Raw genomic sequence first — 24,131 nt, 5'->3', positions numbered from 1 at the left:
GTATTATAGATAGTTCTAGAATGATATAGGGGCTTGGGCTGTGTAAGCTTAATAATGGACTTAGGACATGACTCAGCAATAAGTAATTCGGTTCTTTGTCTTTTGGGCCGATCTTAGCAGGGTCTTTCAGTGCTAAAGCTATGCTGTACACTGCCTTAATTACAAATGGTTATCTTTAGAAATGACTTGGCTATAAAGGATTCTAGACTGTTCTCTAATTCACCCCTTTTTGTGAAGCCACATCATTACTAATGTTCTAGAGCTTTTCCAATTAATTAGCTGATCTGCAGACTTCTGAATCACTTTATGCTTATAATCCAAGATCCAGATCATCAATCATTCCTTTGTTCCAATTTATTTGAGCTTAAAATCAAAAAGTTTTGATGAATCATGGGAAAATATACAAGATCTGGTTTTTTAGCATTTTCTCCTCTTCTGATGCGATCAAAAACTGTCCATCTGCACCAGGGGATACTCTGCCATATGGTATTCGGTCTGCCAGGCTTCCGGGCATCAATATATTTCCCTTGAGTCACATTACTTTTTGTAAGAATTAGCAAACAAATATATATGAATTATAAGGTGTTTCGCTGTTTGAGCGATATCTCTGTTAGTTTTGAAGCTTTTAGAATGAAACAAAACCGTGGATAAAGTTTAGAAACAGTCCTTTCAGATGGTAAAAAGATTACAGTCAAAAGTCTACTGGTTCCCGAGATATTCACATTTCTTTCCCAATGTTCCTTCTTATTCTGCCATCTATGTGCTATTTTCTTGTTGTAGGGATATATTCTTTGAATATTATATTTTCCTACACCTATGCCAGGTTCTAGGCATGCTTGTAGTAGCTTAAATCTCATGCTACATGGGTGTGGATAATTATAATGATATTCTAATGTCTGTCCAGTCTCATAAAGATCATGAGATCTGTTAAACATTTGAACTTGTCACCTGATTGTTGACTATTCTGATACATCATTGTTTTATTCTTCGAATATTATTTCTCCTACAGCACAATGGTGATGCATCAGTTAATGCTGGCACCAATGCATTGGATGGTGTTGATGACATGTGCATCGACTTGGGAGGAAGTGGAAGTTGGTGTGAATGATGAGACACAGCTGGCGATGCATCAGCATCAGCGCATGCAGCAGTGCAGCTCGAATCAGAGTTGGAGGCCACACAATCAACATGGTGTTGATGTGCTGAAGGCATCTCCATATTAAAATAACTTGACCAACACACAACTCAGTGGAAACCTCATCTTGCACCGTTCCGACATGGTGAATGGAGTGCGAGGTCACATAGTGGGAATATGGGCGATGTCTGTATGTGGGTTCGTTGTTATAGTGACCTTCACCTCAATTGCTGATTCCACCACACTTTGGAGTCCGCCTTGACGTCTGATTAAATAACAACATACTGGGTCAACGCGGTTATTGACCGCCTCTCCGCCCTTTCCAAACTTTACACAAGCCATCCATCCTCATGATTCTTCAACGAACGCTTAGCCGACCTCCTTCACCCGATACGCACTCTTCTCAGTTTTCCCTCTACTTATGTATGACGAGCGCACTCTTCCAAACGCTCTCCACCACTACTCTCAAATCCACCCCTTCGAAACTACACTTCTGTAAGTTTCACCCTCTTCATGTGAGTTAAAATATGTACATATTGCTTCCTCACTTTTCAGAATCGCGTCCTCCCTTGTGTACTAGTATGTCTTTGATGTCTGCGACTCAGCCGAAGGTGCCCTTCTCATTCTCTTGCGTTGCGTCAATGCTTCCATTCCCTACGGGTACCATATCATCCTTGTACCATATTATCCCCTCTCTTTCTCTGATTGTTGAGAGATTTTTTCGGGTCTCAAATCGATGCTGTGCAGGTTGCAGTGCGAGGCACGCCATCTAAAATCTTTGTGACGGTTTCTAATTGAAGACACTGGGTCGATAGCGAATCATGACGGCCGAATGAGATTTGGGAAGGCGAACGATGCGCGGTAGCGATTACATCAAGATTTCATCTGTATCAACATGATCGGATGATATTTGACGCAGTACGATATAGACTCGCCCCCAGGAGGTGTTGAATAGGCAAGCCGTGCTGCGACCTTCCTGCCCCCACCAAGCAAGGTAACTTGTCTAGGTCAGCCTCAGAAATAGTAATCGTGGGATTATCATATTGTCTATGGTGTGCTACAAAGTCCAAAGAATGCATGGATAGGATAGGGGAATTAAGTCCTGTGTATCATGGAAGTGTCATGAAGAGAGAATATTGTCAATAGAGATGTTCAAGAATTCTTTCTTGCTGCTCAAGTCAGCATTGGGGAATTGGCCAGCAACCGCTTCTCTAGCAGATCTAAGGCGAGCAAGGGTTAATTCCATATTATCAACTTATTACGTGAGACGCACTTCTTGGTGACAGCCATTAGATCCTGCGTGCTCAGGTAAGTTCTTAACACAGCAAGTAACTCTTCGTCAGAGGGGTTCATGCTCTGACTGGGTCCGTTGGGGAATGGGTTCGGATTCATTAAACTCGTAAGGGTCATGGATGTTGGTCGAGGGCCCCCAGGCGCGTTCACATCCGACCCTCCCCCCTGATTGCCCGAAAACATGTTCAGGTTTGTCATAACGCTGTTGCGCGGAGCTATCGGTGGCATGCCATACATGCTACCTGTGTAGCTGGGCATACCCATGCTCATGCTCATCCCTGTCTGCTGGGGTAATTGCACAGGAGCCTGGAAACCGACGGGTCCTCCATATTCGGAACCCACTTGAGACCCACCAAAACCTCCGAAACTGCCAGAGCCGATGGGTGGCATATTGAGCCGCGGTGGACCGCCCACTTGAGACATCGCACGAACGCTTTGGACATTACTGCGATTGGGGTTGAGAACATTGGTGTTACGATAGTAATCATCAGCAGCCTGAGATGGTGCAAAGCTGAGTGGTGACGCGGAGCGTGGAGGACGATCAGAACGAAGTTGAGAAGCTGCTTGGTTGGATGGACTGCGTGGACGAGGATGTTCAGTCATGTGGGAACGTGTCTCCCACGCCTCGGCTTCGTATTCTGTGAAGCCGGATAAGAAGTTCGTTCAATAGCCGCCTGCGTATACGTACCACTGAATCGCTTCAAGGGGATCATTGAATCGTCGTACGTTTCATCATCATCAATCACGATTTTTTTGTTGTTGCCTTCCCCAACAACAACGCGAGTGTTACCCCAACTGAAATCATCCATGCACCAGAATGAATACAGCGGAAGGAAGAAGCTGTATACCGGATAGCTGTGTTCACACTCAGCAGGCGTAGTCCAGACTGAAGCGAAGATACAACGCACGAGATAATGTAAATGATGAGCCAGCCGACGAGCATGAATTCTCGTTTAAGAATAAATATTACCGCCTGCGGCGGAAGGGAACCGATCAGCGGAGGTTGCCTAAATGAAGACTCGTCAGCTCACTTGAAGTCCATACACGACCCCGATGAGGACGAGAGCAATGATGGGAATTGCGGTCTTCTTAGTGGCCACCTCCACGATGAGGTAAACAAGCTAAAAAGAAATCTAGGTAACAGCAAACAGGAAGGCTAAAATGACTGCATACGTAAACAGCAGTGGCAGGGAGCATCTAAAACAGAAATCAGCGTCATTGGACCCCAAAAACCAGGAGGCATAACTCACTATCGTCCCAATAAGATCCAGAAAGACAAAGAAACGCATAGAGAACAAACAGAAACCGCAGAGTTCGGGAATGAACAACAGTTCAACGAGGTTGTGAATAGTTGAGTTAATCCAACGGCGACGCTGCGAAAGAAGGACGTCCCATCTGTCAGGTGCCACAGTATGTGCGATGGCGTCAGGAGTGAACTTCATTTTGAAAGTCGGAAAGTGCGTCATCATAATCGTAGTGAGATATCGATCCTCTCCGAGAGATAACAGGTTCTTCTTGTGAAGAGTGTCCACGATGTTTTCGGAGTAATCGTCGATGACTCGGTTGGATATAATGAGTGGCCGTCCCTTGTCGGAAGTACGGATTCGGTAAAGACTGAAACAACCTGGAAGACAAGTAACCGAGCCAAACAAACTTTCGAAAGATTTGGAAAGATGATGCGATATATAGTACTCATATACCTATGAAGAAGTAAGTACTGGGACCCTGTCAATGGGAGCCACACAACCTGGATCATGGTCCACCAAGAGCCTTCGGGGTTGTCGAGTTTAGTCTCCCCACAGATCGCGATGATCTGTGTATCGTCCGCAGTACAAGCAACTAGCCGATTAAGTGAATCAGGAGTAACGGTCTGAGTTTGTGTTAGCAAATAATAACGGTGACTCCATGGAGGCACTTACTGTATCCGCATCAACCATGAGGATGTATTCGTAGAAAGCTGGATCAATCCCAATAACGTTGCGCATCTGATGATAAATCTCCAGCTCAAGGGGATTCATCGGAGAATCAAAATGCACTCGATTGAGGTACTGCAATAATAGAATTTGTGAGTCCCGCTTGCCCCGATTCCCAGGCTTTGAGCGCTCAGTCGGTTTGCCAACTTTGATAACAACCATATACCTGTTCAGTAAGAGGTTGATTGAAATGTCAGAAGGTATGTTGCCAGCAGGGACGTCAACGTACGGAACGACATGCCCTTCAAACTCATATAATCCTGAATATACCTTGCCATAATTGAGCTGTCGGGAACCTTCGCCGATCGAGTGGAACAGGAGAGGTTCTGGGTCCAGAGAAGGATCCACTCCTAGTATATCAAGAGCGATCCGCGGGGTCGGCCGGTCGTTCCCGCTACCGATGATATTCCCATCACAGATGAGGAAAATCAACTTCCTCTTGTCATCATATTTGAGAGCAGCTAGCGAATCTATGGTACGGCGAAGCGACTCCTCGCCTTCCGTGTAGCAAGGCACCTGGCAAATAACAAACTTGTCAAGCAGCTCTGGAGTTCGCTTCGGCGACAGCTGCAAAGCAGCGAGGACTGCATGGAATTGGTCAGTGTTGCGGCACCTCGAGAAGGCGAACCAATGAATGGCCTACATTTTGCCCCAATCGTAGCACAAAGCACGCCAGAAGCAACAATTAAAAGGTAATTCTGAACCTTACAACGTGGGGAGTCCCGAAAGTCGACATTGCCGTAATAGAAATTGTTCTTCAAGCATGCGTATGTGGCTGCCTTTACATCATCGGAGTACGACGCCATCAGTCTATTCATAGAGTCCGAGACGTCTTGACCAGGTTGTTGTTTGAATATGCTGCTCAACGATGTATTGAGGAATTTGTATTGGGCGGCATTATTCTGGATCGTGAGGGTATTGAAATAATCAGAGAGGTCAAATATCTCATTATTCCAAATCGACCAGTATCTATCCAAGGCATGAGCAGGAGCAATTGATTGAGCATATTCGAGATGCCTACCTTCCGTCCTTGTTCGCTTGATTCGCGACCTCTCGCCTGGAATACACAAAAGGGCCTTTGTAATACTGTCTCATGGTTGGGAGGAACGTGCTAGTGTACCACTTGGAGTTTGACAAGTCCGTCCCGGTATACAGAGTCTGCGCGCCAGAATAATGAATGGCTTGAGGGACACCAGGTGTAAAGTTTGCCGGAGTCAAAGACAGAACGCCATCAGTGACGAATGCACTGCAGCCTTCGCTAAGAGGGACGGGGAAGTACTGAGTTAATTCCAGTCCTGCCAACGATAGCATGTCCTGTTGCGTGATGGAAACACTAGGATCATTGCTAGAGTGACCGCGCCAGAACTTAGTGATGTCATAAACACTCCCATGCAGAGCAACCCAGAAGTTATTGTCAGCGTCATGTCCGCCAAGTTCAGCCGTATTCCAGACTTTATTCTGTCCAGGACAAAGGAGCATGCCAAAGACGATAATGTAGAAAAGAATAAGACCGCAGAAGGCACCAATCATCATGCATATTGTCAACTTTTCTCTCCATGCCATGCGAACGTCAGGACGCTTCATTCGACCAACTCGGCTGTGAAGTGAATTTAAGTCCGTAAAGCACGGTATAAATATTGCTGAGCCACCTTAAACAAAAATTTGGGATCCAAAAAGTCGACAACCATACCCAACGAACCCACCATCTCCGGGCAGAACTCGTGGGAACCTCAAGAGTTGTTGCTTCCTTCGCTTTAGCTTTGGTATGGCCTATGTTGGAGTCATTTAATGGGGCTGCCTCTGAGCGAGGGGTTCCGATGGCCTTCTCGAATTCAGATCCCCATCCGATACTTGGTTCTGGATCGGCGAATGGCCCGGCACCACGGTCGTTCGTCGTACCATATGGCGTCAGTGCAGGAGAAAATTGAGTGCGAATGAGATTATCTGAGCTACTGTTGCGAGGTAGGGGAGATTTCCAATCATTTGGAACGTCCATGTCGCCAGCAGTACTAATGTCATCGCCATCAATGACGCTTTCTGTCTCCAAGTTCCCGGCTAGGCCACGGGCAAGTTTCCGACGCTCTTTTTCAGCGGCGCGGAGAGGATCCTCTAGCGACTTGAATGCAAGGAAAGAAAGCCAAACAGATTGATGCCCTAAAACGTACTCTGGGCCTTCTACCAGTCCATAGTCATTCAGAACAGCAAGAATCCGGTCGAGGGGGTCCTGTCCAACGGTGTCGCTATATGCATAGCGATCACAGAAAGCGTCAAAGCTGTAGTGCATGGAGTATTCCGTGGATCGGCGGGCGACGATATCGGATACAAGATATGATCGCAGCTGAGACTTCACTCGGCGTTTGTCAAATGAGTTGGGAGAACCTGAGTCATTCGGTCGAAGACAGATGACATTCCAACGGTGGGTTTGCTCAATGGATTGCATTATACCAACCATCACGGCATCAATTTGCATCGTGACTGGATAAATCGTCTGCGGGTCCAAGGAAAGTCCCACTGGCTCAGCAGTGGGAGTTGGTTGGCGTAACGGACGTGACGAAACTTGTGCCTGCACAATGATGTTGGGGTCATTACGGTGAGTCTCGACGGAAAGGGTCGGCCCCGAGAATAGCTTGGAGATGAACGAGTCCGAGGATGATCGAAGGAGGGGAAGGAAAGCAGCATCCAATAAATCCGAATTCCGGTCATAGAAGCCGCCAATATCATAGGTGCAGCTTCCAGAAAAGTGACTAATTGTAAATAGCTCAGCGGAGGAGAATGAACCAACATTGGGCCTCCCGAAAGCAGAATGAACGGAGAACTTTGAATTAAGATCCTTCAAGAGCTCCTCGTCTCGCCTTTCACCACTCTTGACATGGTGCGATGTGGACACCGCCTTTCCAATAATGCCCAATATACCACCCGGCACACTCCCCTTATTCGTGACACTGCCTCGAAGCAACTCAACGCACGCAGAATTATCCATGATGGGAATGGATGGAAGACTGATGCCGTCCGAGACCACGAGGGAATTGAGACCGGTGGTATCATCAAATATAGACTGGGTCACAAAGAATTGGACAATTTCGTTCTGGAAATTCGTGATGAACTCCTCATATTTATTGTGGCCGATGGCCGACAGGAGTGGTCCCGGGCCTCCAATAGATCCAATGGAGCCACGGGATCGGAACCCAGGTTGATCGAAAAGGATGATCTGCCCGAAGGGCGACCGTGCACCGGATAATGGAGGTGCCACACGGTGATTTGCGGTTTCGACGACGAAAGCAAAAAGGATTGCGTACAAATCTTGTACCAACCGGTCCCGTTGAGCAGCAGCAGGATCAGCGGTAAGAACAACCATTTGAACTTCTTTCCGTATGTACGTGGTTTTGTTGGTCAGAACCTCCTGCAATTCCTCCGCTTCGACACCAAGGAGGTGGCAAACTTTATCCAGGATAAGGGGGTTCGATACACGGGCAGGTTCATAATTAACCTCCTTCGTGTTATAATCGATGAATTGGAGATTCCCCAGCAGGAGCGCGACAACTAGAAGAGAGAAAATCGAGGATATGTGCTTTGGTTTAAAGCCCAGAGCCTTCATGCTGGCACGCAAATCCCCCATGTTGACGGCATCATCGCTGAAAGGCCCGCTGGGGAGGCGATAGCAACCCGAGGAAGACAGAAGTGCGTAATCCGAGGGATCCTCCAGTCCCCAGGCGTCCCTTTCATCCGGTGTGGCACCAGCGAGAAGCTGATAAAAGACATGGAACGTGCGTTCGTCATTGGACAATCGAAGAAGACGGCTTTTGTCTGGTGCGAAAGCGAGGACTTGGGCAGCCTCGATACGACCCTTGTCATTATAGTGAAATTCTGTGTAGCGCGTATACCGAGTTGCAGAAGGGTTAATGGAAGTCTTAGCATGCCCAAACGATTCTAAAACAGTTTCCAGAGCACGAATTTGTTCTGCCAGGCGAGCGTCCTTCTTTGAATGAGTCGACAATCGCAATAACTGCGCGGAGAGCAGGCGTGAATTGTGGGATTTACCAGAGGCGGTGATTCCGCTAGGAAGCGTATGAGAAACACTGTATAATAATATAGGCGAATACTCACCAGAAAATAACGCTCTGTGACTCCCGTCGTCGTCGCATTGTGAGGTATACGCGAACAGCCAATTCGTAAACATGGGGTTGTAAAACCGGGGCACTTTCGTCTGGTGCGACATCAGTGTAGAGCTGTTGGTATTGCTTCTTGCTCGCATCATTAACGTTCTCCAAGACCTTAAAGGGATTGATGGAAAGAAGGGTTGAGTCCCGAATCCAAGTCCACGGCATCTCTCGCCGAAAACGGGCCTGGAGAACGTCAACAACTGCATCCTCGGATGGATACACACGGTTGGAAGTCCCCGTCACGAGCTGTGTCAGATCTATGATTCCAGTGGGGTCGGTCGTGGACATTTTTGAACGGTACAAACGAGGGCGACGTTTACGTTGCCAGCCACTTGTTTACGTTCTCCGCGGGCACGTGCTCAGGCGTTCAGTGACATCACATGCACCGTGTCCCCAACTCAATTCCAACGCAAGAGCGCGCCCACTTCTTCAATGGTGTTCCGGTACAATGCTGGATTCCTGCGTCCGCCGCGCCCCAAGAACATCCGTTCCCATTTTTTTCGGCCCGCATCTACTCCATCTACCCTCCCGAGTCGCCTACAAACATCTGTTCGAGTGTTTGCATTTGTCGCCTCGGGAATTGTTCTCACTGCATACTACTTTGATTCACGCTCAATTATTCACCGCCATGTGTTTCCCCCACTTCTCAGGGCTTCACTAGACGCGGAGAAATGCCACAGACTTGCTGTCAAAGCACTCGCGGGTGGCTTCGTCCCAACAGATGATCTGCCTGACGATTCAATACTTGAGACAGAAATTTGGGGTCACAGGCTCCCGAGTCCTGTGAGCTTGGCCGCAGGATTCGATAAAGATGCTGAAGCGATTAAAGGTGAGCTTGATCTCAGGTCCATGTAGGGAACCCATCCCGAGCGTCTATTAGGGCTATTCGGTTTGGGTTTTAGCTGGGTCGAGATAGGAAGTGTAACACCGAAAGCTCAGTCCCCGAACCCAGCGCCTCGCGTGTTTCGTCTCGAAGAGGACTCCGCTATCATCAATCGCTACGGCTTTCCCTCAGTCGGTGCCGCGCTTGTCGCCTCCCGAATTCGGTCATTTCTTTCTCTACGCCATGATCTGTACTCATCCAGAATTCTCGCCATCAATCTCGGAAAAAACAAAACGAGTGCTCCTGACTCCGTGGATGATTACACTGTTGGTGTTCGGACCCTTGGTCCCTTCGCGGACGTACTTGTTATCAACGTCTCCTCGCCCAACACACCTGGTCTGCGCGGATTGCAATCCCCCGGTCTACTTATTGAACTTCTCAATGCCGTGATTAATGAACGTGATCAGCTACCCAGACGTCAAGTCGGTATGAATGGCACCAAATGGGAACGCCCCAAGCTTGTAGTCAAGATTGCCCCTGATTTGTCCGCAAACGATATTGAAGGGATCGCAGAAGCTGTACGACAGAGCGGGATCGATGGTGTGATCGTAAGCAATACAACTGTTCAGCGACCCTCATCATTACTCTCAGGTTAGCATTCCAAAGTGGCTCCAGTCTAGACTCAAACCCATCCCTACCAGCGCCGTCTAAGGAGGCAGGCGGTCTCTCTGGCCCACCCCTAATGCCCCTATCGCTTGCAGCTCTTCGAACTCTGCGGACACTTCTCCCAGGCTCAGTCCCTATCTTCGGATGCGGGGGTATATCGACCGCTGCTGATGCCATAACCTTCGCCGAATCAGGTGCCACCGCCATCCAACTCTGGACCTCCTTCGCCTACGAGGGAGCTGGCACACCAAGACGATTGAAGGACGAGTTGACATCTGAATTGAAAAAACGTGGCCTCACCTGGATGGACGTCGTACGCACAGGTCAGAGGAAGGCGGGATCTGCATTAAAGCAGCCCGTAGAAGACATCCCCCTTGAAGAGAGAGAGGCTGTATTCAAGGAGGAATCTGATACACTAATGACAGAGGCCTTCCGGCTCCAAGAGCTACTTCAGCAGGTTAACTCGGCGCTGGTGACGGACACCGCGCGGATCCCGAAGGATGGCCAGGGACTTAGAGCATTGGAGAATCGCGAAATAGCAAGGGCAGTGGAGAGCGACGCTGAGTCCACGACTGCGGTGCTATCAGCGAACATAACCGCAGATGAGTCCCTCACACCAAAGGAGGGCGAAGAGGTGAAAATGATGGCCAACTCAACTTCAGATGTTGTAAGAGGTCGGTTCTGAAAAGCATATGATACACTAGAAAGGTTGCTTCGCAACCATGACCTTGCTTGCACATGACATGGCGCTACTTTGCAACTAGTCGCAGCATCGCACTCTAGTACTGACTTTAAGCAATCATGTCTTTCACAGTCGTGTTCACACGCATAGCAAAATATAATGAGTTGAACCAGCGTTTCAGGGGACATTTGATCGATCTTGCACCCCCTACCAACAGGACTGACGCCATTCAACGCTTATGTTGCGTTATCTCGGAGCTCTGGACATGACACGGTACGACTTCTGCGAGAAGTATTCAGACAACCAGGAGAAAAAAACGTAGGACCCGCTGCGGGAATTTTGTTGAATTGCCAAATGAGTCATGTGATCACACCTGATTGCCATTTTGAACAATCACATGACTTTCATGATATTCATCCAAGTCGGGCGCGCCGTTTTTTTTTGCAGCTTGCTTACAGCTCAACACAATAAGCTCGGGTTTGAAACTAGCCAGTGAAAGTGTTTCGCAGGCGAGCTTCAACTTCAAGTACCATAACACCGTGTCAGACGCGTGCAACAATGACTGTTCAGACAATCAAGCAACTACTAATCGGGAAAATTCGTATTCATTTGCGTTAGCGTTCAAGAGACAAAAATTGTAATATAAGGATGCGATATAGTGGTGGCGGCGCTCACGATGAGAAGAGGTAAGGCGGGGCAGTGTACGATATGTGATAAAGAACGCGAACCATCGACACGATGAGAAGACTGATAGGAAGCCATCAAACAACAACAGCAAAAGAACTTAATTCTAAGCTTCCTCTGTTGGTGCCTCAGCTGCTTGCTCGTGGCCAGCCTCAGCCTTGTCGCCCGACTCCTGCATATCCGAAGTCCAGAGAGTAAGGTTATCACGCAACAATTGCATGATAAGCGTCGAATCCTTGTAGCTCTCTTCCGAGAGGGTGTCAAGCTCAGCAATGGCATCATCGAACGCCTGCTTCGCAAGGTGGCATGCACGGTCGGGTGAGTTTAAGATTTCGTAGTAGAAGACAGAGAAATTGAGGGCAAGTCCAAGGCGAATGGGGTGGGTCGGAGGGAGTTCAGTGACAGCAACGTCTGAAGCAGCCTTGTAGGCTTCCAACGACTTATCTGCCGAATCCTTGCGCTTGTCGCCAGTGGCGAACTCAGCCAGGTATCTGTGATAGTCACCCATCCTGTCGAGCCGAAAATATGTCAGAGAATGACTAAAGTTAGACATGGAGTTCGTGAAACTTACATCTTGTGGTAGAAGACCTTAGATTCACCAGAGGCAGCAGAAGGAATGAGGTGCTTGTCGAGGACGTCAAGGATATCCTCACAAATCTTGGCAAGCTCGGACTCAATTTTCTCTCTATAGCCCCGAATCATGGTGACCTGAGCCTCGTTGCCCTTGGATTCCTCTTTCTGCTCGATGGAGGAGACAATGCGCCATGAGGCGCGACGGGCACCAATGACGTTCTTGTAGGCAACCGAGAGTAAGTTACGCTCTTCGACTGTAAGCTCCTGGTCGGACGAAGCGACGCGCTTCATGTTCTCCACCATTTCTTCATTCACGCCATGAGCAACTGCACATAATTCAAATATTCAACAACCACCTTCGTAACGCTCAGCCTGTTCAGCAAGCTTTGCAAGGTAAACAGAGTCTTCACGAGACTCGGCCATCTATGTTGTACGTCAGGAAATGACACGAATAATCCAGCGAGCGAGTGCGATCTCACTTTGATAATCTAGAAATATGCACGCGATTATCATCAGGAATGACTTGGCCATATACGGGGCTTCGAAGCGACATCACTTACAGATCGTTGAAGAGGAATGAAGGGGGACACGAAGGATTTGGTAGCGTCAAGGTTTATATGCTCCTTGGCTGGGCAAAGGGTTACTTACCCTAAACCCTCTGCCACTCGGAGTTAGCGGGCTCAACCGCTAATCACCGGTGGTTAGGGGGTATCTCCGTTAATTCCCCATCCTCAGCATCGTCGTATTCGAAAACAATCCCACGACAATACCCCAGACATTACAGAACCCGAGGATCGCTGACACCCGAAGATACCAATCAGACACCATACCACAATGCTTAGATTATCCCCTCATGTACGCTACGGTGTCAAGACGGGATAGCCGCACTGCCACGTCATCACGAGGCCGCGGGGTAATAAGAGAGATTTATCATCATTCGAAAACCACCGGAACTGCGCCAGACATTCTATGCTGTTTCTTAACCCCCTTTAGGGTCATTGATGGTACCAAATTAGAATCGATCAAGCTGCAGGCTGTCTGAAATTATATAAAGGGTCATCGCACCCCTGCTACCCCACCATCCACCCACTAAGGGTAGACCGACTGTTTGCCAGCGGTCGTGTCACGTGTGTTCAGACACAGGAGGTACTGCAACAAAGAAAAAACAATGTCGATGAGGGCATTTTTCAGAATGAAGGGCCGGAGCGAGCCAGAACGACTCAAAATAAATACCAGCGGACGCGCAACCAGAAAGCTATTGGAGGTCCACCAGAGAAAAGAAAGCTATTCGACGGGAGCATGATATAGGCGAAAGTGTAGAGTGGGAAGAAGAGCATCGACTTGATGGAAACCATGATGAATGGTAGCAAACCTACCCAGCGAAAGCTACGGGCGGTTCCACCAAAAAAAAAGAAACCATAATGAATACGTACGATAACGATTTTTGCGGGGTATCGACTCAGAGCGGAATCCTCTGAACTTACCAAGGATGGAACAGTGTGTACGTAGAGTGTTCATATGCAACAAAGGAGGAGCGACGAAAATTAACTATGGAAAGCAAATGATGACAAAGAAAGCGAGTAAAAGCTTGGATGGATTCCCAACAGCTGAAAAGAAAGCGAGATGATTCTGCTGACCAATATTGAAAATTCGGTGCAGAAACTGAACCAGTCGATGTAACCATCATCTGCGCCTTGAATAAATGAAGGTACATCAAAAATTCTCCACCAAACTCATTGTTCAGGGAAACGAGAGGGAGATGCACAACTGCTTAGCGACGTCCTGAACGAGTACCAGGTTGCATCGGTCGATCGGATTGCTCTTCCAGAACCCGTTGTGGATCAAGGGAGATGTCATCATTAGAGTGAAGGGCAGAGGACCCGGGGCCATACCATACACCCATGTTCGACCCGGAGAACCCTGGCCCAATTTCAAAGGGATCGTGGAACGATTGCTGTCGCTGACGGTATCCTACCGCATCCCGGGATTGGGGAACATCATATTGATCCCGCAAGACGTGCTGCTGTGATTGAGCAACGCCTATCCCCACGTCCGGCAACACACCACCCGCGAACCCTGGAGCATTCATCTCAAACTCTGACACGTCGTTGTACACTCTTCTAGCACTAGGAGCAGGTATGGGAGGATGGTGTTCTGAGGAAATATACTCACCCCCCATTCGCGAGCGACTCGCTCCCAACTGGCCATCGAATATCCGAGACAGTTCGTCATGCCTGTCCACAAGATACGCCGCATCGTTCATGCCCCCCGGGTGCTGCTGCAAGAATGATGAGCTATGCTGCGCCATTGCCTCCGGGGAGACACGCGTCAGCATCTGTTCCAAATCCATTCCCTCGGCCGTTCTCATGCTTCGAAGGGGCGCAGAATTTGGGAACACTCTACCCATTCCTCTCATCGAACTAGAGTGAGGCGACGGAGTCCGTCGATGCTGGCCCGCACCTTGGTGTACTGACATCCCTGCAGGAATAGACATTGGAGACAAGAAACGGCTACCCGAATCGTGGGGGAGACAGGCAATACTGATATCGATTCCTCGCCCACTAGGGGTCCTGGATGACGATTGATTAGACGAAAGACGAAGAGGGATCTCCCTAGGATTACTAAACGAGGAAAGCTCCGTGGATACAGTAAGAGGGCGGGCGAAGGAAGTAGATGAGCGGTTGGTAGACTGAGGCGGCGCGCGTCTCTGACGAGATGGTTCTATTACAGTAGGGACAATTATCGGGGTCCCCGCCACGCTGGGAACCCGTCTAACGTGCTCATCTGAAGACAGCGGCAATCTGGAAGAACTTGCGTTTGGGCCCAGACTCAACTTCTCTGCGCTGTCAGCAAGTGCAGCGGCTTGTTTGACAGCTTTAGCCTGGCTTCTACCCCAACTCAACCGAATCGGTCTTCCACCGAGCTGAACACCTTGCATCTTCTGGATCGCCTGAGTAGCATCCGCCTTGCGTACATACTGAACAAAGCCGCATGCCTTCCCTGGAGGAACCTTGACCTATTGGTCATGTTACAGTTTGTGACCAAGCGATGGGGCCAGGCATCCAGGATAGAACTCACATAGTGAATCTCCCCGAAGACTCCAAAACACGAAAGGAGCTCCTCTTCCGTCACAGCGGAGGACAACCCACCAACAAAGACGGTCGTATTCCACTCAACCGAATTACCATCATCATTACCATCATCATCCATAAAGCTACCCGCATCACTCAAGGCAGGAGCGACTGAAAAGCCTGTAATGTCACTCGCACTATCTCTAAGTGGCGACGTATTCGCTGCGCTGGACAACGGTGATGCCCTATCGATTGGCATCCCTAAGTGACTCGTAGATATCTCTAAGGTCCGCGTTGGTGCTTGCGAAGTAGAAGTTGCAGACCGGACCTCATGTAGGCGCTCGTACGCCAGTGTCGAAACGGGAGCAGGGGAAGAACGCGGCGGGGAAGAAGAATGAGATGTGCTCGTTGAGCCCCTTGGGGCCAGGTTGTGCGGCCCGACTCCAACGCCGAACGCCTGCCGAAGCTGAGGGAGGGAAGAAAACATGCTGGCAATCTCTCCATCTTCCTCAGATGTGAATTGGTCATCGGCAACGAGGTGATCCAGAAGTCCACCCTTGGCAAGAGTCACGATCTGTCTCAGCAACGGCTTAGGCACATCATCTATCGTTGTTATTGGCCTGACACCACTTCCCGCACTGCTGCGGTGGGACAAGGCGCTTAAAGGCCTCGACCCTCCGGCGCCCGGACTTAAACTGTTGGATACCCCGGACCGATGCCCTCGTCCCTGAGCCTGACCAGCTGAACTCCCAGTGTTGCGATAATTTGGGGGACTCAAGCTTGCGTTCGAACCAGGATACAGAGGCGATGATGGGGAAAAAGAGGTGATAGGGGAGGGCTGCGGTGGCCCGCGACCGGAGGAACGCTGAGGAGAAGGCGGAATTGGGGGAAAGGAGGTGGAAAGTCGCGACGTCGGTCGGGAGTTACTCTCGGATGGTGGACCTTCACGCCAAGATGTGTCTATTGGGGGAAGGGGACGCGGTGGGGATGCCCGACTGGTAGTGGCAGACGCGATTGGCGGCTTCGATCTTGATGGTGCACTTGCTATACGCACTGGTATGGTAGCGACAAAATGGAAGGTGACGAAGGAGGCGGAGGAAAACGGTCAGTTCCCACGCTCGAATCTGGGGGGAGGAAAAGGAACACAATACGGAGGACCGCAATGAAAGGCGCCCTTGGGGCATATGGCTGGCATGTGAGGACGAGACAAATATCAGTCGACCTACTTGGCCTGCCGCAGCAGTAAACACCCTGCATCTCGACTAAAGCGCGCACCATCTCATCCCGGTTTGAAAACCTCACAAACCCATACCCCTTGCTCCCATTGGTCTCTGGTTCGGACATGACCTTTGCGCTGCTACAGCTCAAGAATGGCTTAATCAGTCGTCTTGGTTCATCTTCTGATTGAGGGGGGACCCCGATGGATGGGTTACGAAAGACATCGACAAGATCTTCCGCAGTCACGTCCAGAGCGAGATCACCCACGAAGATACTGTGCTCTGCATCACCGTGACCCCTACCGCCGCCGCCGGGCCGTCGATGGGCGCCCCCAGAAGAAGCACTAGCTGTTCCACTGGTCGTACGTGTAACATCCCTACGCGGGGAGAGGTCTCTTACAGGCGCCAACGTGCGGGGAGGGGCAGTGCCTTGGCCAGAAGAAGAGGCAGGTCTCTGCATCAGTATGCGAGCAAAGAGTATTTGAAGGGGAAAGGGGGGATGCAGGCGAAATATTGTGACCAAGTAAAGTAAGATGGCACGAGGGCAGTCACAAACGACCATCGATCAGGATTCGGATTGGCGGGTTATTGAAATTGAGCCATGCCCACCTTTTGAACCGGCCCTCGCGGAGATTTCGACCCCAAACCAATGGAATAATTTGCAAGAGGAACCTGTCCTGCTACCAACACCCCCTGCTCGTCCCCACGACCGCCACGGTCGGGAGCACTTATAATCAATACTGCACCTTCATTGCCTCTGCCGTTATCTTTGGCTTGACTTAATTCAGGATCGTTGTGGGTGGGCCAATCGCGAGAAACCGTATTGTTATCCGAATCTATATTCAAACCCGCGACCAAACTTTTATCAATGCTCCAGAGTCTAGAGAACGAAAGGGACGGAGTGTGCTCGAAAGGAGGAGCAGTGGCACGAAGGCACGAAGGCCCTGAAGAGACGTATCACCATATCAAAAAGACCGGAAATACGGACCTTGTCGATTCGAATAATCATGGATTCCCCACGTTCGGTGCATATCCGCGTCACGATGCGCGTCAATGGTTTGGGTGCCTCCTGAAGCACTCACTGACGGTCGATGATATGGTTCCAGTGTAGGCGCATCGCTGGGGAAGTACTGTCCTGCTAAAAGCGACGGAGGTCCTCCTTGCACAGGCGTGCGTAATTGTAACCTCAGTCCTTCAGTGAGATCGTCGTCTTTAGATGGAGTCGCCGCAGAAGAATGTTGATACATGAGATGCGATAGATTTAAGTGTATATAGCGTTTTTTTAGCTGATAAGAAAGGAAACGAAAGAAAGCAGCTGGATCAGAGTTGGAGGATAGCGATGATCTGTTTGATGTAGGCAAAAAGTGAGCTGATAGCAACAGTCAGAGCGATGTGAAGATATGATTTGTACTAGGATCTCATAGCCCTTGATTCGGGCGATATGGAAAGGAAAGAGAGCGATAGAGCGGGAATAAACAAAGTATGTGGTGGACGTGGAAGGTGGCGGAGGAAGCAGAATGATTGTGTGTGCTTGTGGTCGAGGGGAAGATTTCCCACAGTCCATGGCCAAATTCCTTTGATTTCAAATTCATTCAGTCATTTGTCATTCGATCGGCCGAGTATTAATTTGCGATCTAATTCAGCTTGAGATCGTAAATGTATGCATGTTCGTGAAAAGGGGACGACGTCCAAGATTCATCATGCTTACGGGGTGAGCCAGAATACTTTCAAAATTGCAGAGTGAGCTGCTCAATCGCTAACACGCCCGTATTTGCGTAACAATGAGCCATACTTTTGGGGCACTGGTTCATCCCGGTCCCGCTCATCGGAGATCGATATGAGCCCAGAACCGCAGATACGCCTACCACAAGTTACATAAAACATCATATGCCCTTCCCTTTGAATACAATCGGTAAACAGTTCAGATAATTGAGGCCAACTGCTGCACATCATGCTGTCTCGCAAAGAATCGCGTCTGGCCTGAGCTGAAGGCAAACGCCAGCGCAGCAACTATACAGTCACAGTCGATCACTACGGCACACACCAATCTACTTAGGCTCCGCCGCGTCCGCTTTCTCAACGGTAAATCTTCATCTTCGCCTTCATCTCCATCCCCTTTTGCAATTTCTTGCTCCCCTCCCACCTTTCTCTTGCTCCCCTTCCCAGCACTGATAGCGATGCTTTTCCAAGCACTACTTCCCGGGTCCTCCCACCCCCCCATGTTCCTCATCTTCACGATAGCCTCATACGCTTCCAGACTGACAGCCTGCACACTGAGTCGGCCCCGCTTTAGAAGAGTCATGTCTCGGATAGCTCTCACATCTTCAGCCGTCAGGCACTCGGGTATGCGGAACTGTGCGTGAAAAGTGGCAGATGCTTCATCTGCGTTCTCCTCGCCATGGTCACCAACTGGATGCATCGCCCTTCCACCGCAGAGCCGTGAACCGCTTGCGCAGGACTGGAATCCCTACCGGTCCTTCTACCCAACCCCTCAGCTAACAATCCGGCAATAGCTATTCCCCTGAGTGACCATAATGGAACAAAATTTGGTAATCGCCTGACGAACTTCACGTCCACCATGTACCATTTCGGTTTCCCTTTGGTCGAACGCTGAGCACCGCCGGTGAGTCAATAGGGGAAGAAGGTCAACGACTTTCCTAGTTAGGCGACAAAGAAACAGAAATCATTTTGAAAAATGATAAGTCTTGGGGTCGAAATGGATAAACTCGGCCCATTGCCAACCGGCTTCATGCGATAGTGGCTGCTGACCCCGCGGATCAAGTGTCCGTGGAGGGCTACGCCAGAAGGAAACTTGTTTGACTCACCTTGTCGTAGCAGTGATGTTTCCTAGGAAAGCGAACGCATTGCACAAGTCACGAGATAAGATCGGAATAATATTCGTCAAGTCGTCGTGAGAATCCACAATTCTGGAAATAAAAATACCGCTGCGCTCGAACCGACTGACTCATTGGTTGGGGCAGAGAGAATTGTGAATCCACTACGAGAGCAAACGACCCATGCTCAACAAGACACAGTGGGAATTGGAGTTGCGTAAAAAACCATTTAAAAGATGGTAAAATACTATCATTTTTACTACGATTTGAATAATATTTTACCATCAAATCCATGGTCCTTTACCAGGATTCCATTACCACGCTTTTGAGGGTAAATGACCTATATTTTCTTCGTTTTTGACCACGATAATGATGGTAAACGGTCAATTTACCATGGTGCAGTTGGTAATTTACCTGCTCCGACTTGGTCATTTACGACATTTTTGATTGGTAAAAAACACAGCTATTTGTGGTCATTTCCGACCATTTTCGTGGTAATATACAGTGAAATCGAGACTACTTCTATCAGGTCGAATTACGAGAGACATGAATGAGAAAAAGAACCGATGGGGATTGATTTGAACAGCGAGCTAGAAATAAAGTACGACCCGAGCTTTGACTCGATCAAGCATGGTCCACGTAACCTAATGAAAATGCAAGAAGTCATGAGTCTGAGAGTAAGATGACAGAGGAACAAGCTTATGAGTAGCAGATGCAAAGCTCAACTCTTGCATGCAACACCGTGACATACAGTACAGGGCCTTGGCCTGAGATGGGCCAGGTTCATTGATTCGGGCTTTCTTCTGTCGTGGGGCTGTCATAATGGTGACCACGTTCCACCACAAGTGTGGCCTTTGGGCAATGCCATAATGGAGGCTGGGAAACTCTTGTTTGCCGTTGGATAATGAATTTCTAGGAAAAGCTATTATATCTCATTCATCAATGAGTTAGAGACACATAAAATTGCGAAAATTCATGTGAAAATGCGCAAAGACGCGTAAAGATGCGTTGAAACATGCCCAGGTAGGAGGCCTTCATAGGATCGCTGTTGGTGGAGCAGTACACTGAGTGTCCATGACCTTGCAGATTTATGAGTACTTGCCTCGGAAGGATGTTTGGGGGGAGGTTGGCTAGTTGCGGAGGGAAGAGAAGGTTGAATTGGGAGAAAATGAGCAGATCTAGGTGACACGCAGGTAGAGTGAACGATGTGTGAAGTAGTACGGAAATTGCCGAGAACAACATCGCCCGATCTCAGTCTAAGCACCACGCAGGACTCCAGCCTCTATGACTTCGTAACAATAACAGTATCTGCCCATTGCCCCTACCATGGAGGACATGTCTGGGAGGGGTTCTTGCTGTGGCCTCCCAGACTGCATCATCAGGCGCCATCTTCAGCTTGCTGACCTCAGTGCGATCGATGCACTTAGAGTTTTTCCAGAGAGGGAGACAACTGGATCTGATGCCCATGAAAGCCCAGAGAACGGTTCACTCGGTTTTTCCTATGATTTACAACACCCCTTGCACACGATGAGACAGCCAGCGGCCCCGACCCAGTTGACTCGCTTAGAAGCAGTGTTGTACAGACCTGGTCACAAACGGTCACAAAGACCGAAGTCCGTGAGTCTGACTAGATGGTCACAAGTCTCTCCCACGGTCAGTGTAAGTCGGACTTTTCATCGGGGGATCCCGATATTCAGACCCGTCCGCAACCTTTCTTCATAGGATATGTTTTGTTTGTTATGGATTAGATGCTGTAATGACTATTTGCTAGCACACAAGAGATGCTGAGCATGATTCTACTACAGCTTGAGTTACACAACTGTGACTTTGCTGCCTGATTTGCCATGTTTCATGTTAGGATTTTTGAAAACTTCACACAATCCCACACAATCCCACCCCCCATCCTCCTCTAGTTCACCATGGGCATTTCTAGTCCTATGTGGGAATACTTCCACCAACTTGAAAGGCTTTATGGAAATAATAAAAGTCACTGCGTTGCCAAGTGCAAGGGATGCGTGGCTTGGCATACAAGGACACTGGAGGCAAAGGATTCCGAGGGCATCTCAACTGGAAGCATTACACAACGACGCTGTTGTGGGGACAACTCCGTGTACCGCAAAAAGTCGGGTTCTGCGGAATTTGGTCACTAACACACAGTACATATCCGCTGACGCTCCCGATACTCATTCTATCACTATCCAACACTCCATACACTCACTCCATATTTTTCCTTATTTTCCCCATCATTCCCGACAACCCCAAGCAAAATTCCCATGCCCAACCACGCCGCCAATTTCACCCCCTCTCCACATCTCAAGAACCACTGCACCAATTGGGACGAATAAGGGCTCGTTGGAAAGCTGGAGACGAGGAGGTTGCTGACGGGAGGATAGGCGGGTGTTGTGGCGAACCGTTGCGGAGTTAATCTTCACAATTCCCATTTCGGACCCGTTGTCGCATTTTCCCCATTCATTCATATTTCTTTTATTGTTTCTTTGTTCCCAATTGGACATTCTTTATTTACGGTTGCCTAACGGCCCGTTTACATTCCCCCAGCCCATTCATTTCATTTCCAACTCATATAAAATAGATAACAGCTTGTACATAACAAGTTAGTATTGAATAGACCCGTGAAGGGACAAGCAGAAGTTGCATCCAAGTGGCAAAGACGCCATCCACGACCCTAACGCCCCCTCTGAGCTAGTTGCTCACGTCTAAGACCCCTCACATCATAATACTCAGCCTTGACGTCCAAGAGAGACGTAGGTGAGTGTTTGTTTGAGGTTTTTGCAGACTCAGTAGCACCCACGGACCAAAACCTGGCCCAACGAACCACACCCGCGCACACTACCACCCTCCCCCTTCTCTCTGTCTTGAGTCTAGGCAATAGACCCGTTACAACGCTCAGCGGATGAACTACATGAAGCTGGTATGCATATATCTCATTAATTTGGTTTGAGAAATATTCATCAAATGGCAAACATAAGCTCTTGCACTCGCATCCGATATTCAAGGAACAGTAGAAAAGCTGGCTCATCATCTTGTGAAATGCACACACACTTCCGTAGAGGGGTGTGCTGAAGGACAAGCGTGGTTAGACCAGCGTTCAACAAGTCCGATGCCTCATGTCCATATAACACCTGTCAACAACCCGTCATCAACTCATAGCCAAGCATCTTCCTCTGCAATGCTGCTTGTCCCTCCAGCTCATATTCCCCGCTGTCGAAGCACCTCACCCACAACTCCCACACTGTTAAATGAAGAACAAGTAGCACTTGAAGAACAATTACTTCGTGCTATTGTGTCTGCAGGATGGTCCTTCCTTTGTGTTGAGGATCCAGAGGTTGTCAAATTATTTTCAATGTTGAACTCAGCCTTCAGAATTCCAAATCGGAACAAACTTTCGGGATGGATTCTAACCACAGAATTTGATCAACGACAAGAGGAGTTGACTCGGTTGATGAAGGGTGCATATGCTACTGGGCAATGTGATGGGTGGAAGGATACTTTGCGGAACCACCTAGTTGCATTTATGATCTCATCAAGAGGGATGGTAGGTTACTAGCGGAACTAGACTTCGCTGTCATATTCATCAATCAATCATTCAAAGGTGCAGGTGACAAATGTGTATGATAACACAGGGGAACGCAAGACAGCTGAGAACCTACTTACACGCATCAAGAAAGAAAAGGATTATATCGAAGACACTTTAGGTCTGAGGCTCATTGGATGGGTATCAGACGCATTGGGAGAATCCAGGGCCGCACGTCTCAGATTATTGGATCTTTTTCCATGGCTCATAGTAACAGATTGCTATGCCCATCAGGTATGTTCCTCTGATTGAAATCGCTCCCCACAGTAATCCATTTCTCATAGATGCAGCTAATTCTGGGTGATTATATTAAGCATAATGGTGAAATGTCATTGCGATTGGCACAGGCTAATGAGATAATCAATTGGTTCAATAACCATTGTCTGGCACTTCATTTGCTATATAGAGAGCAGCGCACTATCCGCGATACTGCACATCAAGCAAAAGCCCTCATTCGGCCTGTAATCACGCGATGGACATCACATGTATTGGCCATACAATGTCTTCTTCTCCTAGAGGCTTCCTTTCGAACTATAGTGTTGAAAAGCCGGAGTGAACTTGAGTCTTCTGCTGGTACTAGGCGTGATGTGGTGAATAAAGCCTGCCAAATCATCTCCATTATTGAAGATAATTGTTTTTGGAATGACTTAAAACAGTGAGCGCGCTAATACAATATTGCCAGCAATAATTCCACTTAGAATCTTAATTTCTAGGATAAAGAGCCATTTAGAGCCCCTTGCTGTTGCCGTTGAAGGAGAGAACAAAGGAAGGTCAGTTGGGAGGTTCAAACAAGACCACCACCAAGCTGTTCCCTGGTTCTTTAGTTAGGATGGGGAAGTGTACTAGTATTATTTATTGTAAATATAGTACCAATCCGAGTGTTTTGGCTAATTCTATTTTTATGGGTTAGTTTTAAAGTTCCTGGGAATTGACTTACAGATAAACCGAGCCCTGCGGTGAAGGAGCAGAGCTGGATCACCTTATGTAACCAGTTTCCTACGTCCAATAACGATATTAGAGTTTGTGCTGATTTGCGTACTGACCGTGTTTTGGTTGCCAAATATATGATTGTTTACTGTCTAAACAACAATAAACATCCCCCAACGATCTCACCTGACGTATAGATCGTCTACGGATAAAATTTTATATTGACTTTACTATGATTTCTAGTCAATATTACACCTAGATATACCACTTTTCAGTAGGACGTGATTTTCCTGATAATTTACTGAAGGGAAACTACTAATAAAATAATTCCGCAATAAATGTTACTCAATACAGGAGTGACCAAACTGCTCTTTCTATCGCTTAGAGTGCGTGCTAGTTATCTAGCAGGTTCAGGATCGCTCACTTTTCTCCTGTGGTGTGATAACCAAGTATTGCTGAGAGATTATTCAATTAAGAAGTCCCTCCACCAAATTCTCACTA

General features: G+C 48.4%; 7 protein-coding genes across 7 annotated transcripts; 2 read left to right on the top strand and 5 right to left on the bottom strand.

The window, feature by feature from the left end:
- Positions 1–1,919: 1,919 nt before the first annotated feature.
- On the bottom strand, positions 1,920–8,920 carry EI90DRAFT_3157335 (chitin synthase). Its single transcript, XM_039066105.1, has 14 exons — positions 8,506–8,920; positions 6,051–8,456; positions 5,423–5,998; positions 5,045–5,370; positions 4,631–4,985; positions 4,348–4,567; positions 4,176–4,298; positions 3,679–4,128; positions 3,602–3,625; positions 3,460–3,549; positions 3,337–3,401; positions 3,117–3,283; positions 2,409–3,066; positions 1,920–2,355 (listed from the first exon to the last, which is right to left on the bottom strand). The coding sequence occupies exons 1-14, from the start codon at positions 8,847–8,849 to the stop codon at positions 2,256–2,258; spliced, it is 5,904 nt and encodes a 1,967-aa protein (XP_038911701.1). The 5' UTR covers positions 8,850–8,920; the 3' UTR covers positions 1,920–2,255.
- Positions 8,921–8,931: 11 nt separating this feature from the next.
- Positions 8,932–10,909, top strand: EI90DRAFT_3075233 (uncharacterized protein). The gene is made up of 3 exons (XM_039061560.1): positions 8,932–9,390; positions 9,442–10,035; positions 10,086–10,909. Exons 1-3 carry the CDS (start codon positions 8,994–8,996, stop codon positions 10,733–10,735), a joined length of 1,641 nt encoding a protein of 546 aa, XP_038911700.1. The 5' UTR covers positions 8,932–8,993; the 3' UTR covers positions 10,736–10,909.
- Positions 10,910–11,349: 440 nt separating this feature from the next.
- EI90DRAFT_3075232 (14-3-3 protein) lies at positions 11,350–12,412 on the bottom strand (the record flags this gene model as incomplete). Its single annotated transcript, XM_039061559.1, has 3 exons — positions 11,350–11,925; positions 11,988–12,294; positions 12,346–12,412. 3 exons carry the CDS (start codon positions 12,410–12,412, stop codon positions 11,523–11,525), a joined length of 777 nt encoding a protein of 258 aa, XP_038911699.1. The 3' UTR covers positions 11,350–11,522.
- A 2,474-nt stretch (positions 12,413–14,886) lies between these two features.
- On the bottom strand, positions 14,887–15,273 carry EI90DRAFT_3075230 (uncharacterized protein; the record flags this gene model as incomplete). Its single annotated transcript, XM_039061558.1, has 1 exon — positions 14,887–15,273. The coding sequence occupies exon 1, from the start codon at positions 15,197–15,199 to the stop codon at positions 14,888–14,890; it is 312 nt and encodes a 103-aa protein (XP_038911698.1). The 5' UTR covers positions 15,200–15,273.
- A 732-nt stretch (positions 15,274–16,005) lies between these two features.
- On the bottom strand, positions 16,006–16,813 carry EI90DRAFT_3075229 (uncharacterized protein). The gene has a single exon (XM_039061557.1). It carries the CDS (start codon positions 16,735–16,737, stop codon positions 16,105–16,107), a length of 633 nt encoding a protein of 210 aa, XP_038911697.1. The 5' UTR covers positions 16,738–16,813; the 3' UTR covers positions 16,006–16,104.
- Positions 16,814–18,125: 1,312 nt separating this feature from the next.
- Positions 18,126–18,746, bottom strand: EI90DRAFT_3075226 (uncharacterized protein; the record flags this gene model as incomplete). The annotated part of the gene is made up of 2 exons (XM_039061556.1): positions 18,468–18,746; positions 18,126–18,359 (listed from the first exon to the last, which is right to left on the bottom strand). A coding segment is annotated over exon 1 (176 nt), but the record flags the coding sequence as incomplete, so codon positions are not given.
- A 793-nt stretch (positions 18,747–19,539) lies between these two features.
- EI90DRAFT_3075222 (uncharacterized protein) lies at positions 19,540–20,329 on the top strand. The gene is made up of 3 exons (XM_039061555.1): positions 19,540–19,755; positions 19,863–20,156; positions 20,214–20,329. The coding sequence occupies exons 1-2, from the start codon at positions 19,742–19,744 to the stop codon at positions 20,014–20,016; spliced, it is 168 nt and encodes a 55-aa protein (XP_038911695.1). The 5' UTR covers positions 19,540–19,741; the 3' UTR covers positions 20,017–20,156; positions 20,214–20,329.
- The last annotated feature ends 3,802 nt before the right edge of the window (positions 20,330–24,131 follow it).

Source organism: Cantharellus anzutake (assembly GCF_015039405.1).
Source record: "Cantharellus anzutake strain C23 chromosome Unknown EI90scaffold_60, whole genome shotgun sequence".
Lineage (NCBI taxonomy): Eukaryota > Fungi > Basidiomycota > Agaricomycetes > Cantharellales > Hydnaceae > Cantharellus > Cantharellus anzutake.
Note: the sequence above shows the minus strand (reverse complement) of the source record. Positions and strands in the feature narration are given on the sequence as shown.

Coding starts and splice junctions, on each gene's coding strand:
- EI90DRAFT_3075229 (XM_039061557.1), bottom strand. CDS start 16,737: ATGCAGAGACCTGCCTCTTCTTCTGGCCAAGGCACTGCCCCTCCCCGC.
- EI90DRAFT_3075233 (XM_039061560.1), top strand. CDS start 8,994: ATGGTGTTCCGGTACAATGCTGGATTCCTGCGTCCGCCGCGCCCCAAG. Junction 9,391..9,441: donor AGATGCTGAAGCGATTAAAG/GTGAGCTTGATC, acceptor AGCGTCTATTAG/GGCTATTCGGTTTGGGTTTT. Junction 10,036..10,085: donor ACCCTCATCATTACTCTCAG/GTTAGCATTCCA, acceptor CATCCCTACCAG/CGCCGTCTAAGGAGGCAGGC.
- EI90DRAFT_3157335 (XM_039066105.1), bottom strand. CDS start 8,849: ATGTCCACGACCGACCCCACTGGAATCATAGATCTGACACAGCTCGTG. Junction 3,550..3,601: donor TCCCTGCCACTGCTGTTTAC/GTATGCAGTCAT, acceptor ATTTCTTTTTAG/CTTGTTTACCTCATCGTGGA. Junction 3,402..3,459: donor GGGTCGTGTATGGACTTCAA/GTGAGCTGACGA, acceptor CTTCCGCCGCAG/GCGGTAATATTTATTCTTAA.